Genomic DNA, 19,354 nt, shown 5'->3' on the forward strand with positions numbered 1-19,354 from the left:
TCAACCTCATACTGTGGAGGTGATTGTTGCATGTAAATGATTCCTTCCCAACAAATCCACCTTTAGAAACAGAATGCTATCAGTCAGTGAATTATATTAACTCCCCTGCATACTGAAAGCTGTCCACGGCTGTTGCCTAAAACTACATTCACAGGAATGGGAAAAACGGTCATGTAATAGCCATTTTTAGAACTCATTGAAGACATTGGGGCCATTCACATGGCTGTTTTTTTTTAACGGCCAGTCAATAAAGGAGGGACAAAAAATAGGAAATGGCCAGACTGACCCTACTGATATCAATGGGTCCTTTTTTAACGGCCTTTAAGACAGGGTACAATGATGTTAAAAAACCCATTCAGGAGTTAAATACCTCCACCACTTGCATGCAGAGGACACTCACTCCTCACTGAATGCAGCAGGACCTGCATTCCCAGCGTGATTACATCACTACACAGAGTGCAGGTCCTGCTGCATTCAATGGGTAGCGAGCGAGTGTCCCACACTTGCAAGTTGTTGAAGTTATTTTTAACAGGCAGAATAGGGGCCAAATGGGTGCATTCTTTATAATAGGAGCCACTTATAAGGGCATGAATAATACTGTGGGGGCACCAATTGGGGCATTAGTAATACTGGGGGTCACTAATGAGGCATTAATAATACTGGATAGCACAAATGGGAGTAATACTGGGGGAATACTATGGAGGGAATTTGATGTCCAGGGGGCATTATGAATACCGTGGGCACTGCAAGGGTTGGGATAAAAAAAAAAAAAAGCCAATTGAATTCATTCGTTTTAATGGCCATTAAAAACAAACAGATGGCCAGAAAATGGCAGCAAAAATGGTTGAAAAATAGCAATTTTTTCACTATCGTATGAATGTACCCTTAATTTGGGAAAAAGCTGAAATATAAATGTATCAAATATAAATTTTACTGAATCTTTTACCACAAAATTTGATATCAATCTGTTCAGCTTCTCCTGCTCTATAACATACTGGCTGCAGTTTGCATTGCATTTTGTGGTGACAGGTCCTCTTTGAATTATACCCTTTTCTGAATCATGTGGCACATAAGTGGTACATTATTATTCAATTTCATAACAATATTTTGTTAGACAAAGATGGAATTTGGCTAGAACAAACTAGATTTATTGCTGTTGTAAAAAAATGTACAGTAGAATGAATTTTGAGCTCTACAAATACACAGTTATACTTTGCTGCAATTCTTGTGTGTTTTTGAATCTATTTATCTCCGTCTAGGATTTTCAACCAAAGTTGAATTCAATTAATTAATACAACAATATATGTTGCAAGGTATTATTAATCTTGAATTTTAGAAGGCAATGTGAATATAACAACAGTACCCAAGCAAAAAAACAAGAATTAGGAAAAGCAAGCCCCAAACTGACTTTCCTATCCCCAGGTCTCCTTTTCTCTTGAAATGAACACAATTTCCTTAATGAAAAATATATTCTATCACTTAACTACGTAAAATCACATTTCTTTTCTGTAATGTTATTTTCCCAGCAGAGGTAAAACAAAAAAACAAAACCCTTCATATAAATCTGATATTTTGTTATAACAAATTGTACTTTTGATATACGTGATTTTTATTTATTTTTAACCCTGTTTTCTGCACATAGAAACAATGGGCATGAATAGGAAATGTCATTTGGGAATCAGCAGTTCACTAAAACCAGTGCACTGTACACTGAACTGTACAGATATGCAGCTTTCCTGGGGATTAAAAATTGTTTGCATTTTCTTTAGTTCTCCTGGATTATTCCATAAAGACTTTGATCTTTCTTGTAAACTTCAGTTCCGATACAAAGTATACCACTTCACATCCTCACTAGGGATCCATTTCACAATTTCGGGAACACCTACAAGGATGTCATAGCCGATATGTGCCCCCGACATTTCAGAAGTGCAGAAAATAGTTTCTTTTCAATCTCTGGATGCTCAAGGATGTGCAAGTTAAATGTGCAGAGGTAGCGCAGTCAATTCTTTTAGTTTATTTAATGTTCTGTATTCTCTCAATGTGTTTGCCAATAATAAGATATTTCAAAAGTTTTCTGGAAGCGTAACGTTACGCAAAAGCCACTGCTGAGAGTGGCTGCCATTACAGTCTCTAATGCTGGGTACTTGACTGTCTTCTTCTGCAGCTTTGTCCAGACACTGGTTGCTATTCACGTGGATTAATGTTAATTTCTAGAGAAAAGAAACATAAAACACATTTAATAGAATAAAACACACTACTAGTTAAAATGCAAACAACATCAACAAAATCCCCAACTGCATGTTTTCTTTGTAAAACCAACAAGTTAGTACATGTGTATCGTAACAATGCATGGATACAAAAGGTCTTCACATAGAATTAATTTATTATAATATATCTATCCGCCAATGTAAGGGCCTTTTATATGGGGCAATAATTGCACAAACAATTCGAATATGAATGATCTTCCCAGTGTAAATGTTCCCCATGATTAGAAGACACATTATAATTCACTTATTTGGTATAGATGGAATCTTTTATGCTTACACAAGAATGCTCATATGTTGGCAGAACATCCCTTTGTATAAACAAGCATCTTTTGCTTGTAAAGTAAACTGTATGTGGGAGAGGGATAAACGCATTGCTCAAATGAGTATATTTACAGGAAAAAACATATATATATATATATATATATATATATATATATGAGATGATAATCATGGTATACAAAAATAAGTGTAATCCATCAATCCTTTAATAATACCAATTTATAATACAAGATGTCTCTAAATACCCTAAATCTCCCCAATTAAAATATACTAAAAAGAACATTTATAAAAATAACCTGATAATCTCCATAATATAAAATGATATAAAAAAGTTAATATAAATATAATTCTGCTTATTGTTCTCAGTCCATATGAGTCCTCGCTTATTTTAGATATTTAGGATTGCAAAATTGAAACCAAACGCGTTTCGGAGCTTACATGCTTCTTCAGTGAGCTACTGAAGGAGCATGTAAGCTCCAAAACGCATTTGGTTTATATTTTGCAATGCAAGAATTGATATATTACACTTGTATGACTGACTCAGCTCTCTAGGACGTACCGTTCCTCAGATATTCCCCAAAAAATGCAAATATGACACCATCACATGACCTGGATTAGCCAATAGAAGCCCACAGGTCTTTCATTCATATCCCAACTGCCATACACACGGTCACATGACCCTTATCAGCCAATAGAAGCTGGCAGGCCTTTGGTCTTGACATACACCGTTTTACTCCAGGTTTCCATAACAACCCAGCCATTTTACTTCACTGCTGTAGGTCGCATTTAAAGGGGCATGACACTGTGGATGACACTGTGGATGTGCTGTGGGGGTCAAAGTTAAGGGAGTAGGCTGCTGTGGAGGTCACAGTTAAGGGGACGGTCCGCTATGTAGGTCAGAGTTAAGGGGCAGAGTGCTTTAGAAGTCACTGTTAATGGGGCAGATTATTGTGGAAATCACTTGTTAAGGAGATGGGGTACTGTGGAGGTCACTAATAAAGGGGCAGCAGCTGTGCAGGTCACTGTTAAAGAGGCGGGCCACTGTGGAGGTTACTGTTAAGGGTGCAGGAGCAGGTAGAGGTCACTGTAAAAAGGGCGGGCACTGTGGAGGTCTCTGTTAAGGGGCCAGGGAACGGTGGATGTCACAGTTAAGGGGACGATCCGCTATGGAGGTCAGTGTTAGGCCTCTTGCACGTGACCGTATGGGTTTGTGGTCCATTTTAAACGGATCCGTTTCAGTAGTGTTTCCATTTTGCTTTTCCGTTTGTGATCCGTTTTTTGCAGATCGGAAACAGAAGCATACAATAATGTTTAAACAGTAAGTACATAAAAAAAATTGGGCTGGGTATAAAATTTTCAATAGATGGTTCCGCAAAAACGGAACCGATACGGAAGACATATGGATGCATTCCGTTTTTTTTGCGGACCCATTGACTTCAATGGAGCCATGGATCGTTATTTGCGCGCAATAATAGGACATGTTCTATCCTTCAGCAGAACGGAAATACGGAAACAGAATGGAGTACATTCCTTTTTTTTTGCGGAACCATTGAAATGAATGGTTCCGCATACGAACCACAATCTGCAAAAACGGAACGGAAATGAAAAAAAAAAAACATTTGTGTGCAAGAGGCAGGGTGCTGTAGAGGTTACTGTTAAGGGGGTGGGGTGTTTTGGAAATCACTGTTAAAGGAGACGGGGTACTGTGGAGGTCACAAATAAAGGGTCGGCAGATGCAGAGGTCACTGTTAAAGGTGTGGACGTTGAGGATGTTACTGTTAAGGCTACTTTCACAACTGCGTTCGGGTGTCCGCTCGTGAGCTGCGTTTGAAGGGGCTCACAAGCGGCCCCGAACACAGCCGTCCAGCCCTAATGCATTCCTAGTGGACGCGGATCCGCTGAGAATGCATCAGTCTGCCAGCGTTCAGCCTCCGCTCCGCTCAGCGAGCGGACACCTGAACGCTGCTTGCAGCGTTCGGGTGTCCGCCTGGCCGTGCGGAGGCAAGCGGATCCGTCCAGACTTACAATGTAAGTCAATGGGGACGGATCCGTTTGAAGATGACACTATATGGCTCAATCTTCAAACGGATCCGCCCCCATTGACTTTCAATGTAAAGTCTGGACGGATCCGTTCAGGCTACTTTCACACTTAGAAATTTTTCTAAGTTATAATGCAGATGGATCCGTTCTGAACGGATGCAAACGTCTGCATTATAGGAGCGGATCCGTCTGATGAAACATCAGACGGACCCGCTCCGAACGCTAGTGTGAAAGTAGCCTAAGGGGGCAGGTCTCTGTGGAAGTCGCTGTTAAAGGGGCGGGCACTGTGAAGGTCACTATAAAAGGGGCAAGCGCTGTGGAGGTCTCTGTTAAGGGGGCAGGGAATGGGGAGTCTGTCCCCTATGGAGTTCAGTATTAAGGGGCGGGGTGCTGGAGAGGTCACTGTTAAGGGGACGGGGTCCCAGTGGAGGTCACTGTCAAGAAGGTAGGTGCTGTGGAACCCACTGTTAAAGGGACAGGCTACTGTGAAGGTCGAAGTTAAGGGTGTGTGTTGCTGTGGAGGTCCCATTTTAAGTCGGCGGTGCACTGTGGGGGGGGCGGGGGTTCAGTGTTAAGGGGTGGAGTGCTGTAGAGGTCACGTTATGGGGGGGGATACTGTCGATATCTTTTAACGACACACACAAACATTAAATGAAATAGATGAAATGTACCCGTTCAAAGCTGGGTCCTTCTGCTAGTATGCTAAAAATTCAGGTGCCATTCGACTTGCTATATCATTGATCTGACAACTTAATTGTGAATGTAAAAGGACCCCAAGGGTATGGCTATATATCTTTTTCTGCGGTATTTAACCACTTCCCGCCACGCTAACGCCGAAAGGCGTCATTTCTGCGGCGCTCCCAGGTCACACTAACGCCAATAGGCGTCATCTCGCGTGAGCCGAGATTTCCTGTGAACGCGCGCACACAGGCGCGCGCGCTCACAGGAACGGAAGGTAAGAGAGTTGATCTCCAGCCTGCCAGCGGCGATCGTTCGCTGGCAGGCTGGAGATGTATTTTTTTTAACCCCTAACAGGTATATTAGACGCTGTTTTGATAACAGCGTCTAATATACCTGCTACCTGGTCCTCTGGTGGTCCCCTTTGTTTGGATCGACCACCAGAGGACACAGGTAGCTCAGTAAAGTAGCACCAAGCACCACTACACTACACTACACCCCCCCCCGTCACTTATTAACCCCTTATTAGCCCCTGATCACCCCATATAGACTCCCTGATTACCCCCCTGTCATTGATTACCCCCCTGTCATTGATTACCCCCCTGTAAAGCTCCATTCAGACGTCCGCATGATTTTTACGGATCCACTGATAGATGGATCGGATCCGCAAAACGCATCCGGACGTCTGAATGAAGCCTTACAGGGGCGTGATCAATGACTGTGGTGATCACCCCATATAGACTCCCTGATCACCCCCCTGTCATTGATTACACCCCTGTCATTGATCACCCCCCTGTAAAGCTCCATTCAGACGTCCGCATGATTTTTACGGATGCACTGATAGATGGATCCGATCCGCAAAACGCATCCGGACGTCTGAATGAAGCCTTACAGGGGCATGATCAATGACTGTGGTGATCACCCCATATAGACTCCCTGATCACCCCCCTGTAAAGCTCCATTCAGATGTCCGCATGATTTTTACGGATGCACTGATAGATGGATCCGATCCGCAAAACGCATCCGGACGTCGGAATGAAGCCTTACAGGGGCATGATCAATGACTGTGGTGATCACCCCATATAGACTCCCTGATCACCCCCCTGTAAAGCTCCATTCAGATGTCCGCATGATTTTTACGGATGCACTGATAGATGGATCGGATCCGCAAAACGCATCCGGACGTCTGAATGAAGCCTTACAGGGGCATGATCAATGACTGTGGTGATTACCCCCCTGTAAAGCTCCATTCAGATGTCCGCATGATTTTTACGGATGCACTGATAGATGGATCGGATCCGCAAAACGCATCCGGACGTCTGAATGAAGCCTTACAGGGGCGTGATCAATGACTGTGGTGATCACCCCATATAGACTCCCTGATCACCCCCCTGTCATTGATTACCCCCCTGTCATTGATTACCCCCCTGTAAAGCTCCATTCAGACGTCCGCATGATTTTTACGGATCCACTGATAGATGGATCGGATCCGCAAAACGCATCCGGACGTCTGAATGAAGCCTTACAGGGGCATGATCAATGACTGTGGTGATCACACCATATAGACTCCCTGATCACCCCCCTGTCATTGATTACCCCCCTGTAAAGCTCCATTCAGATGTCCGCATGATTTTTACGGATGCACTGATAGATGGATCGGATCCGCAAAACGCATCCGGACGTCTGAATGAAGCCTTACAGGGGCGTGATCAATGACTGTGGTGATCACCCCATATAGACTCCCTGATCACCCCCCTGTCATTGATCACCCCCCCTGTCATTGATCACCCCCCCTGTCATTGATCACCCCCCTGTCATTGATCACCCCCCTGTAAGGCTCCATTCAGACATTTTTTTGGCCCAAGTTAGCGGAATTATTATTATTTTTTTCTTACAAAGTCTCATATTCCACTAACTTGTGTCAAAAAATAAAATCTCACATGAACTCACCATACCCCTCACGGAAACCAAATGCGTAAAATTTTTTAGACATTTATATTCCAGACTTCTTCTCACGCTTTAGGGCCCCTAGAATGCCAGGGCAGTATAAATACCCCACATGTGACCCCATTTCGGAAAGAAGACACCCCCAGGTATTCCGTGAGGGGCATATTGAGTCCATGAAAGATTGAAATTTTTGTCCCAAGTTAGCGGAACGGGAGACTTTGTGAGAAAAAAATTAAAAATATCAATTTCCGCTAACTTGTGCCAAAAAAAAAAAATTTCTATGAACTCGCCATGCCCCTCATTGAATACCTTGGGGTGTCTTCTTTCCAAAATGGGGTCACATGTGGGGTATTTATACTGCCCTGGCATTCTAGGGGCCCCAAAGCGTGAGAAGAAGTCTGGTATCCAAATGTCTAAAAATGCCCTCCTAAAAGGAATTTGGGCACCTTTGCGCATCTAGGCTGCAAAAAAGTGTCACACATCTGGTATCGCCGTACTCAGGATTAGTTGGGGAATGTGTTTTGGGGTGTCATTTTACATATACCCATGCTGGGTGAGAGAAATATCTTGGTCAAATGCCAACTTTGTATAAAAAAAATGGGAAAAGTTGTCTTTTGCTAAGATATTTCTCTCACCCAGCATGGGTATATGTAAAATGACACCCCAAAACACATTCCCCAACTTCTCCTGAATACGGCGATACCACATGTGTGACACTTTTTTGCAGCCTAGGTGGGCAAAGGGGCCCACATTCCAAAGAGCACCTTTAGGATTTCACAGGTCATTTACCTACTTACCACACATTAGGGCCCCTGGAAAATGCCAGGGCAGTATAACTACCCAACAAGTGACCCCATTTTGGAAAGAAGACACCCCAAGGTATTCCGTGAGGGGCATGGCGAGTTCCTAGAATTTTTTATTTTTTGTCACAAGTTAGTGGAAAATGATGATTTTTTTTTTTTCATACAAAGTCTCATATTCCACTAACTTGTGACAAAAAATAAAAACTTCCATGAACTCACTATGCCCATCAGGGAATACCTTGGGGTCTCTTCTTTCCAAAATGGGGTCACTTGTGGGGTAGTTATACTGCCCTGGCATTCTAGGGGCCCAAATGTGTGGTAAGGAGTTTGAAATCAAATTCTGTAAAAAATGACCTGTGAAATCCGAAAGGTGCTCTTTGGAATATGGGCCCCTTTGCCCACCTAGGCTGCAAAAACGTGTCACACATCTGGTATCCCCGTACTCAGGAGAAGGTGGGGAATGTGTTTTGGGGTGTCATTTTACATATACCCATGCTGGGTGAGAGAAATATCTTGGCAAAAGACAACTTTTCCCATTTTTTTATACAAAGTTGGCATTTGACCAAGATATTTATCCCACCCAGCATGGGTATATGTAAAAAGACACCCCAAAACACATTCCTCAACTTCTCCTGAATACAGAGATACCAGATGTGTGACACTTTTTTGCAGCCTAGGTGGGCAAAGGGGCCCATATTCCAAAGAGCACCTTTCGGATTTCACAGGTCATTTTTTACAGAATTTGATTTCAAACTCCTTACCACACATTTGGGCCCCTAGAATGCCAGGGCAGTATAACTACCCCACAAGTGACCCCATTTTGGAAAGAAGAGACCCCAAGGTATTTCGTGATGGGCATAGTGAGTTCATAGAAGTTTTTATTTTTTGTCACAAGTTAGTGGAATATGAGACTTTGTAAGAAAAAAAAAAAAAAAAAAAATCATCATTTTCCGCTAACTTGTGACAAAAAATAAAAAGTTCTATGAACTCACTATGCCCATCAGCGAATACCTTAGGGTGTGTACTTTCCGAAATGGGGTCATTTGTGGGGTGTTTGTACTGTCTGGCCATTGTAGAACCTCAGGAAACATGACAGGTGCTCAGAAAGTCAGAGCTGCTTCAAAAAGCGGAAATTCACATTTTTGTACCATAGTTTGTAAACGCTATAACTTTTACCCAAACCATTTTTTTTTTACCCAAACATTTTTTTTTTATCAAAGACATGTAGAACTATAAATTTAGAGCAAAATTTCTATATGGATCTCGTTTTTTTTTGCAAAATTTTACAACTGAAAGTGAAAAATGTCATTTTTTTGCAAAAAAATCGTTAAATTTCGATTAATAACAAAAAAAGTAAAAATGTCAGCAGCAATGAAATACCACCAAATGAAAGCTCTATTAGTGAGAAGAAAAGGAGGTAAAATTCATTTGGGTGGTAAGTTGCATGACCGAGCAATAAACGGTGAAAGTAGTGTAGTGCCGATTTGTAAAAAAGGGCCTGGTCTTTAGGGGGGTATAAACCTGTGGTCCTTAAGTGGTTAAGTAAAAAAAAAATGCAGAAAAATAGAAAATAAACATTGTATTTACACTTTTGAATAATCTGCTATACACTTTATAACGGCATGTGAAAGCTTTTTTTTACTTAAAAATAAACTAAAAGAAATTGAAAAAATCAATCCTGCCTAAAAGTTCCTGCATTCTAGACTACTTCAAGTAGTACAGTAAGGACAACGCCCTGCAAGATGGGAAGAATGGACATCACTTGAGTCTGAGGTTTTCTTTTTCTTATGGGGGGAACTTGTTGATATTCAGTATATTAGGGAACAGAGTCCAGTAATTGCTAATCCATTATTTATAGGGCTCTCTGCAATATGGTTGCACAGGTATCGAATTAACAATACCTATTCAATACTTTTGGACCTGGCTGCAGCTTAATATCAGTAGTTATCAGAGAACATGGCGTGCGCAAAGAGCATGCCTTCTCATAAGCTGTCGCACAGTGAAGGAGGGAGAGCTACCTCCCCACTAACACGGTTGGACAATGCCACAAATGAAAAAACCGAGTGGACCGATGGGGGGGGGGGGGGGGGGGGGGGGAGAGTGTCAAGGAGGGGAAATCGGAGGGCAGGGCAGAGACAAACTTACCGCAGTCCTCAATGCTCAAAGGACCTTTAATGATGTCATCTCCATGTGACCAATAACATCCACTTGTGACTAATCAGACAGCGATGACATCATCCAGAATGATCTTGCTGTAGAAGTTTCCTGCTGTTTTTACAGGTATGTGCTTCATGCTGTAAGCCTGTATTAATGTGAGGCACATGGTCTTATGACTTTAGTAACTCCATGTGCCTAGTAATAGTGACCCGATCATGTCCCTCATATTATGGGCAATATGGGGTTAATGATGGTGTTGCTTACTATTAATATGAGGCACGTGGCAGTTAAAAATTAACACTATGCTCCTCACATTAATAACAACTCCATAATGTACCTCCTCATATAATGGACAACATGGGTACATGATGGTGTTATCGACTATTAATGCGAGGCACATGGTGGTCCAAACTGATAAAACCATGTGCCTCACATTAATAGTAAGTAATCCCAACATGTACCTCACATTGACCCCACGTTGCCCATTATTTGATGTGGTACATGATGGGATTACTTAATGCGAGGAACATGGTTTTATCAGTTTGGACCTCGATGTGCCTCACATTAAGAGTAACAGTGATCCCATCATGTACCTCACAATGGGCAACATTTGGTTAATGTGAGGTAGTTAATAGGGTTATTTACTATCAATGTAAGGCAAATAGGGGTCCATATTTATAAAACCATGTGCCTCAATAACAGTAAGTAACCCTGTCCATTATGTGAGGAGGTAGTTGACAGGGTTACTATAGTGAGTATACCCATAGTATATGAACCCATCATACTACATGCAAAATAAAAATAAAAAAAATAATTATACATTAACCTCACATTGTCCGGCTACATAAAGTTCATGTGTGGGTATTTTTTGTGCCTTGTTTTTTATGGTGTGGTATAGAATGGTATTAAGTATCGCAATATTTTTTCTTAGTACTTAAATTGAATCAAAATTCTGGTATTGTGACAATGCTACATAAAATAAATGAAACTGGGGAAAATGTAATGTTATAACTATAGTCAAATTAGGTTTTAAGGACAAAGTCTGAAATTATATGAAAGTATGTTCTTGAAATAGTCACTGGCAAACAGCACACCTTTGTGAAAGTGAGGTATCAGACAAATTCAGACAACAGAATAAAGAATCTTAGCTGTAGATATAATGTAAGAGGCAGCCCTGAATCAACCAGCAGCATTTCCAGCACTTATATCTATGCAGACTGTCATGTTTCCCTCCGGCCACCAGAGGGCACTGTGACTGAGCAGGAACCTGAGTTGTGCTGGCCAGAGGCTAATAAAAAGAGTTAAGAAGTTTTCCCAGGCTGTTCTAGAAGTTGCTGGGGGCTTGCTGAGGTAACAGGGAGAGATGGACTGCTGAGAGATAACAGTAAAAGAGGCAGCAGGAGGCTATAATAGCTAAGTTTTCCCTGACAGCTGTGGAGCAGCACACAGAGGACTGTACCAAGTGTTCCAGAGGAGTGGGACCGTGTGTCAGAGACCAGTACAAGTAGGATCCTTCCTGCCAGAGCTGAAACTAGGTGAAGATCTGCATCTGCTGTAACCAGAGAAAGACAGACAAGCCAGCGACCGGACCTGGAGCCAAACTGCATCTTATTGGATCCAGGAAAATCTGCAGAACTGTGAGTGGCACCGGTGCTTATCTGTGATAGGTTATAGAGTCAGGGACTTAGTGCACTGTAGAAGCGTCCCCTGGGTAGCAGGGCTAGATAGGAGTATATAAGCTGAGTGTAGCCTGGACTCTGCTGTGGAACGCATTTATTCTAACTCTTGTTCAAGTATTCTGTGTAAACCTGTTTATACTGTTAATCCGATTTTCCGGCAGTTACATCTTGTTCTTTAATAAAGCCGGTTTATCTTCAGTCTCCTTGTCTGCTATACTGTACTTGAATCCTGCCCTGCGGTCTCTCCCTCCTCTGACTGCTACAAGTGGCGCTGCGAGCAGAGTACAATAACAGAGATGGAGGCGGCTGAAGGCAATGTGCATGATGCGTATGTGAGCACCTCAGGCAATGGTGGAACCCCTGCAAGGGCCCTCCCTATTGGCACGTTGTTTAACTTGCTACCCAAATTTGATGGCCAGAACATGTCATTGTAGGACTGGGTGTCAAGATTACAGAGCGCTGCTAGGATTTACAATGTCAGCCCAGAACTACAAGTAGAAATCGCTTTGGCTGCTCTAGAGGGTGAGGCCGTCAAAATGTTCTACTACAACCGGAAGCCACGCGCAATACATTGAAAGCGATTCCTGGAAGAAATATATGGTGAAACGGCCAGCGCAGGGCACCTCAGGGCAAAATTCTTTTACCGAATTCAGCGGGAAGACGAAGGTGTCTCGCAGTATGCAATGGCGCTACAGGAAGTGTTGGCCGAGGTGCAGAAAAAAGGAGGAAGACGGAGTAACCGCCATGGGAACTGCAGATCGGATCCTGCGGGAACAATTCATTCTGGGACTCTCTGGGCCGTCACCTCCCTCGGGGTTTCAAAGAGCGAAGAGATCCTAGTCAGAGTAGTACAAGACTTACAGAGCTCTCTGAGTGCTATGCACGAAAAATTGACACACCTGGAAAAACGGATGGAGTCGCGCTTAACCCCTGAAACTGCCTACCTGGCCGGACAACAAATTTATCAGGCGCCCCCAATATCCAAGCTCCTCAATATCCTCCAAGGAGGCCCATCAATCAAGTCCTAAGGGCACCCCCCATACGCAGACAAGGAGAAGGCCGTCAAGGGGCACAGTGTTGGCGGTGTGGAAATTATGGACATTATGCCAGAGAGTGTCAGAGTAATGTGGCTGGATGCCCAGAGCCACCGTTAAACTTCCTGCCCCCGCAGTAGTGGGGCGTACTACGGGGGAGGTGGAGAGCCAAGATACCCAGTATGGCTCCGAACACCTGGTTGCGAGCTGAATTTAAAGGCATTCCGGACGACTGCTTAGTGGATACCGGGTCACAAGTAACCACTATGCCTGAGTCACTCTTCTACCATTACTTCCAAGCGCTGGCCAAGCCAGAGCGAGAGACGCTGGTCCGGGTTACAGCGGCTAATCAAAAACAGATCCCTGACACAGGAGTCGTGTGGATGATTGTACGGCTATGTGGGCAAGAAGTAGGACAGAAAGGTATCCTGTTGGTCCCTGAGACGTTCAAAGAAGATGTGCCTGTGATAATGGGTATGACTATTCTGCGAGAATTGGATCAGATAATGTTCACCAAACGGGGGCCGGGCTATTGGAAGCAAGCCACTACGCACAAACCTACTCAGAAAGCGTTTCAACGGCTGATCTGATTCTGTGGGACACAGAAAAGTGTCCCAGCACACTAGTCTGTGGGAACGATCCGAGCGCCAGGAAAGGCTACCCTCATCCTTCCCCCTGGACGGGAGACCGTGTTGACGTTACCTGTGGGAACCTTCCGCAATCTTGAAGGTATGGAGGTGTTCATTGAACCGACGGCCCTAGGAGAGTTGGGTCCGGATGTCCTGGTAGCTCGAACACTGTGGGTGGTCCAGAATGGACGAGTACCCATAAGAGCTGTGAATATGGGACATCTAGAAGTTTCCTTGACACCAGGAGTGGAACTGGCTAGTGTGTACCTACATCGGGGAGAAGTACTGAGTCAGAGAGAAGTGACTAGCTCCTGTAGGTGATGCTGTTTGTACCCTGGCAGTTACTGCCAGTGTAGAAGAGGTGCCGACCCCAGAATGGAATGGGAGAACCATCTTGGATCAAATAGAAATAGATGTGAAGGCTCTCGGTACGGACCAACGGCAAGCAGTTGAAAACATGCTGTGGGAGAATCAGGCTGCATTCGCCCATCACGCCGATGACTTTGGCTGCACGGATGCTATCACACATGAGATACCGACGGGGGACACTCCTCCAATTCGGGAGCGATATCGGCAGATTCCGCTCAAGTTGTACCAGGAAGTGAAAACGTTGTTGAACAGATGATAGATTCCGGAGTGGTGCGGGGTAGCCAGAGCCCTTGGGCGGCCACAGTGGTGCTTGTTAAGAAGGATGGCACTATTCGGTTTTGTGTGGATTACCGGCGGTTGAATGCATGCACTGCACGAGACTCATATCCTCTGCCACATATCGAGGAGTCTCTGACGGCTCTAGGAGAAGCCAAATACTTCTCTACATTGGACCTGGCAAGCGGGTACTCGCAAGTACAAATGTCCAAGCAAGACAAGGCAAAGACGGCGTTCATACTCCCCATGGGACTATTTGAATTCAACAGGATGCCATTTGGGCTGACTAATGCACTGGGGACCTTCCAGCGGCTGATGGAGAGATGCCTGGGAGACCTGAATTTTCAAGCCACTCTGATATACCTGGAGGATATCATTGTATACTCTGCTACTTTTCAAGAACACCTGAATCGGCTAGGGCAGGTACTCGAGCGACTGCGATCCCATGGCCTGAAGGTAAAGCCAAAAAAGTGTAATCTCTTCAAGAGGGAGATAGAGTACTTGGGCCATAGGGTGTCCCAAGATGGAGTGTTGCCGTCCCAAGACAAAGTGGCTGCAATACGACAATGGCTAGTGCCCAGAACGCTGCGGGAGTTGAAGGCCTTCCTTGGACTGACCGGGTACTACCGGTGGTTCATCAAAGACTATGCCAAGATAGCGGGCCCTCTGAACGAGTTGCTGAGAGGAACGGCTGGGCAACCCAAGGGCCAAAGTATTCCCTGGGGGCAGAAGCAGGAAAAGGCCTTCCAGGCCCTGAAAGAAGCTCTGACATCGGCCCCCATATTGGCTTATGCTGACTTTGATAAACCATTTCTCTTATCTACTGATGGCAGTCTCTACGGACTCAGGGCAGTCCTGTCGCAGGTACAAGATGGACATGAAAGAGTGATTGCCTACGCCAGTAGATCCTTGCAAGAGAAGGAGTGAAACCCCCACAACTACAGTTCCTTCCGGCTAGAACTCCTTGCCCTGGTGTGGGCTATGACGGAGAAGTTATGCAGGATATTTGACAGGAGCTAAGATCTTTGTACGGACTGAAAACAATCCCCTGGCCCATCTGGATACTGCCAAGTTTGGAGCCCTGGAGCAACGCTGGGCAGCTCGCCTTGCAAAATATGACTTCTCAATTCGCTACCGTAACGCTACGGAGAAAAATAATGCCGATGGCCTGTCGAGGGTCATTTTTGAGACCCCAGTAGGGGATGTCGATAAACAAAAGGAAGAAGATGAAACTCCGGATTTCCGCACGTTCGTTGTGCCCACAGTTGCGGCCCAGACAAGTGGGGAGTCCCGTAAGCTAACCAAGGCATTGGGGAGGACTAATGAGGACTGGGGCCGATTACAGGATGAAGATGTTGGACTGCGGCAGATGAAAAGCTGAGTAACCCAGCGAAGGAAGCCCAACAGAGAAGTAAGGGCTTACCTGGATGCCGAGATGAAGTCGGTTCTACATCAATGGGACAGACTGGAAATGCACGGAGCTGTTCTGTACCGCAAGTGACAACAGCCCAATGACCTTGTGGCAAGTAGTCATACCCGGAAGCGTGGCATGTGAGAGCCAAAGAAGCCCATAAATTTGGAGCTCACTTCGGGCCCACCAAGACTTACTAGTGGCTGCAGCGTTATGTGTATTGTCCTCAACTGGAGGCCGTGGTGGAGGAAGTTTGCTGACAGTGTCGAGTGTGTGAACTCACTAAAAGCACTCCTCCAGTCCATACAGACCAAAGAACCGCTGGAATTATTGATAATAGACTACCTCCTCGTGGAACAATCATCAAGAGGTCCACAGTACTGCCTGGTTATGGTTGACCACTTCTCCAAGTTTGCAGTAGTCTCCCCAACTCGGGATAAGACGGCAAAGTCCGCAGCACGCGCTGTCAGGATTTCATCCGGGTCTACAGGTGTCCAAAGCGGATCCACTCAGATCAAGTGGTGTGCTTTCAAGGGAAAGTAATGGAGGAGCTACACCAACTGTACGGTATTGAAAAATCCAGGGCGACCCCCTATCATCCCCAAGGGAATGGGGCCTGTGAGCGCTTCAACCGGACTCTGCTACAAATGCTGAGAATGCTAGAGGAAGACAAGAGGGCACACTGGCCTGATTACCTGCTGAAACTAGTCTGGGCCTACAATAATCGGGTCCATACCACTACCGGTTACACCCCGTATATGTTAATGTTTGGGAGAGCTGGTAGAGAAATCGTTGAATTGAACCTGGAACAGCAAGAAGACCTAATGGAGCGATCAACCATCTCATGGGTGAAAGAACACTGTCAGGGACTCCAGACCAGCCGCTGTTTGGCAGGCCAGCGGTTACAGGATAGAACTCATACGGACCACCCTCCAGTCCAGAAGGTGCCACTGAAGCCTGGAGACCGGGTCCTGGTACGAGAGAAACGCCCCAGAGGCAAATTGAGTGAGCGTTGGGAAGTACAGCCATACAAAGTGATCAAGAGAGTGTACCCTAATGGTCCGGTTTACGAAGTGCAGGTTGAAAATGAGGAGTTTGCTTCACAGACTTTACATAGGACTATGCTACGGCCATACCGGTCCGCAGATCCTGCACCTATTCAGAGGACACCTTCTCCTCCTGCCCCATACCCAGAACGTGTTATCTCCAATGGAAACGAATGTGAAGACTGGTGGACCGTTCCTGACACTGCGGAAGGTACCCAGGCCGTAGGTGATGAAACTCCTGCTACAGAACCACTACCGTCTCACAGTGAGGAGGAACCCGCGACCACACACAGATCTCCTGCTGCAATGGAAGAGCCCAGGTTAACAACTCCCAGTGGAGAAAGTCAGGTCCCAGCAGATAGTCAAGACCTCCGGAGATCCAGTAGGTCTACTGCAAGGGTTCCACCAAACAGGTACGCTGCTGATTATTTCATTTGGTCCACCTGTATGTATTGTGGGCAATGTGGTATTGCTGTATAAAAATTGCACTAACCATTATCTTTCTATGGACTATATAGCTAGGCCGAGGATGGCCACCTTTAAGTGGGGAGGCATGTAAGAGGCAGCCCTGAATCAACCAGCAGCATTTCCAGCACTTATATCTATGCAGACTGTCATGTTTCCCTCCGGCCACCAGAGGCCACTGTGACTGAGCAGGAACCTGAGTTGTGCTGGCCAGAGGCTAAGAAAGAATTAAGAAGTTTTCCCGGGCTGTTCTAGAAGTTGCTGGGGGCTTGCTGAGATAACAGGGAGAGATGGACTGCTGATATATAACAGTAAAAGACTGAAGCAGCAGGAGGCTATAATAGCTAATTTTTCCCTGACAGCTGTGGAGCAGCACACAGAGGACTGTACCGTGTGTTCCAGAGGAGTGGGACCGTGTGTCATAGACCAGTACAAGCAGGATCCTTCCTGCCAGAGCTAAAACTAGGTGAAGATCTGCATCTGCTGTAACAAGAGAGAGAAAGACAGACAAGCCAGCTACTGGACCTGGAGCCAGACTGCATCTTATTGGATCCAGGAGAATCTTCAGAACTGTTTATGGCACCGGTTCTCATCTGTGATAGGTTATAGAGTCAGGGACTTAGTCAGTGCGCTGTAGAAGCGTCCCCTGGGTAGCAGGGCTAGATAGGAGTATATAAGCTGAGTGTAGCCTAGACTCTGATGTGTTTGCTGTGGAACGCATTTATTCTAACTCTTGTTCAAGTATTCTGTGTAAACCTGTTTATACTGTTAATCCAATTTTCCGGCAGTTACTTCTTGTTCTTTAATAAAGCCGGTTTATCTTCAGTCTCCTTGTCTGCTGTACTGTACGTGAATCCTGCCTTGCGGTCTCTCCCTCCTCTGACCGCTACATAATATATTTAGACTTTAATACCTTCATCTGAAGAAGAGCATCAAACATTAATTAGCATGTCAACCATTGCAAAAATATTTAATGTTTTAACACCTTAAATGGGTAGTACCATAAAAAATATTCTACAGTTTTCAAAATAGCTCCTGAATATGAATACAAAAATTTTTGCATAGCCACTGAGATATTCAATAAAATGTATCTGTATAGCGCCACCTGCTCTTTGTTCTTTTTCCTATTTCTTTGTCCAGCTCACTGACATGGCCACACATGCTCAGTTTCATCCTTTATCTTCTGAGCAGTGATAAGGAGAGAGCACCAGCAGAACAGACACGCCTCCTGAGCTACAGCAGAAAAGACACTTCCTTTGAGCTGTCAGCTTGATATACAGTCAGGTCCATAAATATTAGGACATTGACACAATTCTAAAATTTTTGGCTCTATACACCACCACAATGGATTTGAAATGAAACGAACAAGATGTGATTTAACTGCAGACTGTCAAACAAAACTAAAAATGGTTTTTTCTTCATAAAGGAAATTTAGAAAATCCATAAAGATTTTTAAAAAATTGCAATTTTTCAGATTTGAATCTTGATTTTTTTTTTAAAACATTGATATCTCACAAAAATTTTAATATTTACCATATGTACAGTTTATGTTGGCATCATTTTTCAAAAGCATTTGCTTAACCCCTTCTATCCCAGGCCAGTTTTCATCCTCCTGCCCAGGCCATTTTTTGCAAATCTGACGTGTCACTTTGTGCGGTAATAACTTTGGAACACTTTTACTTATCCAAGGCATTGTGAAATGGTTTTCTCATGACACATTGTGCTTCATGACAGTCATAAATTATAGTCAATATATTTCACCTTTATGTATGAAAAAAAATCCCAAATTTACCAAAAATTAAAAAAAAAATTAATTTCTATTTCTCTGTTTTTAAAACAGAAAGTGATACCTCATAAAATATTACTTAACATTCTACAAATGTCTACTTTATGTTGGCATCATTTTGTAAATGTCAATTTGTTAACCATGGTGACCTGCAAAGAAACGCGTGCAGCCATCATTGCGTTGCATAAAAATGGCTTCACAGGCAAGGATATTGTGGCTACTAAGATTGCACCTCAATCAACAATTTATAGGATCATCAAGAACTTCAAGGAAAGAGGTTCAATTCTTGTTAAGAAGGCTTCAGGGCGTCTAAGAAAGTCCAGCAAGCGCCAGGATAGTCTCCTAAAGAGGATTCAGCTGCTGGATCGGAGTGCCACCAGTGCAGAGCTTGCTCAGGAATGGCAGCAGGCAGGTGTGAGCGCATCTGCACGCACAGTGAGGCGAAGACTTTTGGAAGATGGCCTGGTGTCAAGAAGGGCAGCAAAGAA

The 19,354-nt window shown here is 44.3% G+C and overlaps 1 protein-coding gene across 1 annotated transcript in view; it reads right to left on the reverse strand.

Annotated features, from left to right (window-relative positions):
- Nucleotides 1–1,126: 1,126 nt before the first annotated feature.
- GALNT1 (polypeptide N-acetylgalactosaminyltransferase 1) overlaps nucleotides 1,127–19,354 on the reverse strand; it is a 616,072-nt gene continuing 597,844 nt past the window's right edge. Inside the window, exon 12 of the mRNA XM_040431282.1 lies at nucleotides 1,127–2,210. Within this exon, the coding sequence (XP_040287216.1) occupies nucleotides 2,064–2,210 (147 nt within the window). The 3' untranslated portion in view covers nucleotides 1,127–2,063. The remainder of the gene's footprint in view (nucleotides 2,211–19,354) is intronic.

Source organism: Bufo bufo, chromosome 5, assembly GCF_905171765.1.
Source record: "Bufo bufo chromosome 5, aBufBuf1.1, whole genome shotgun sequence".
Classification (NCBI taxonomy): domain Eukaryota; kingdom Metazoa; phylum Chordata; class Amphibia; order Anura; family Bufonidae; genus Bufo; species Bufo bufo.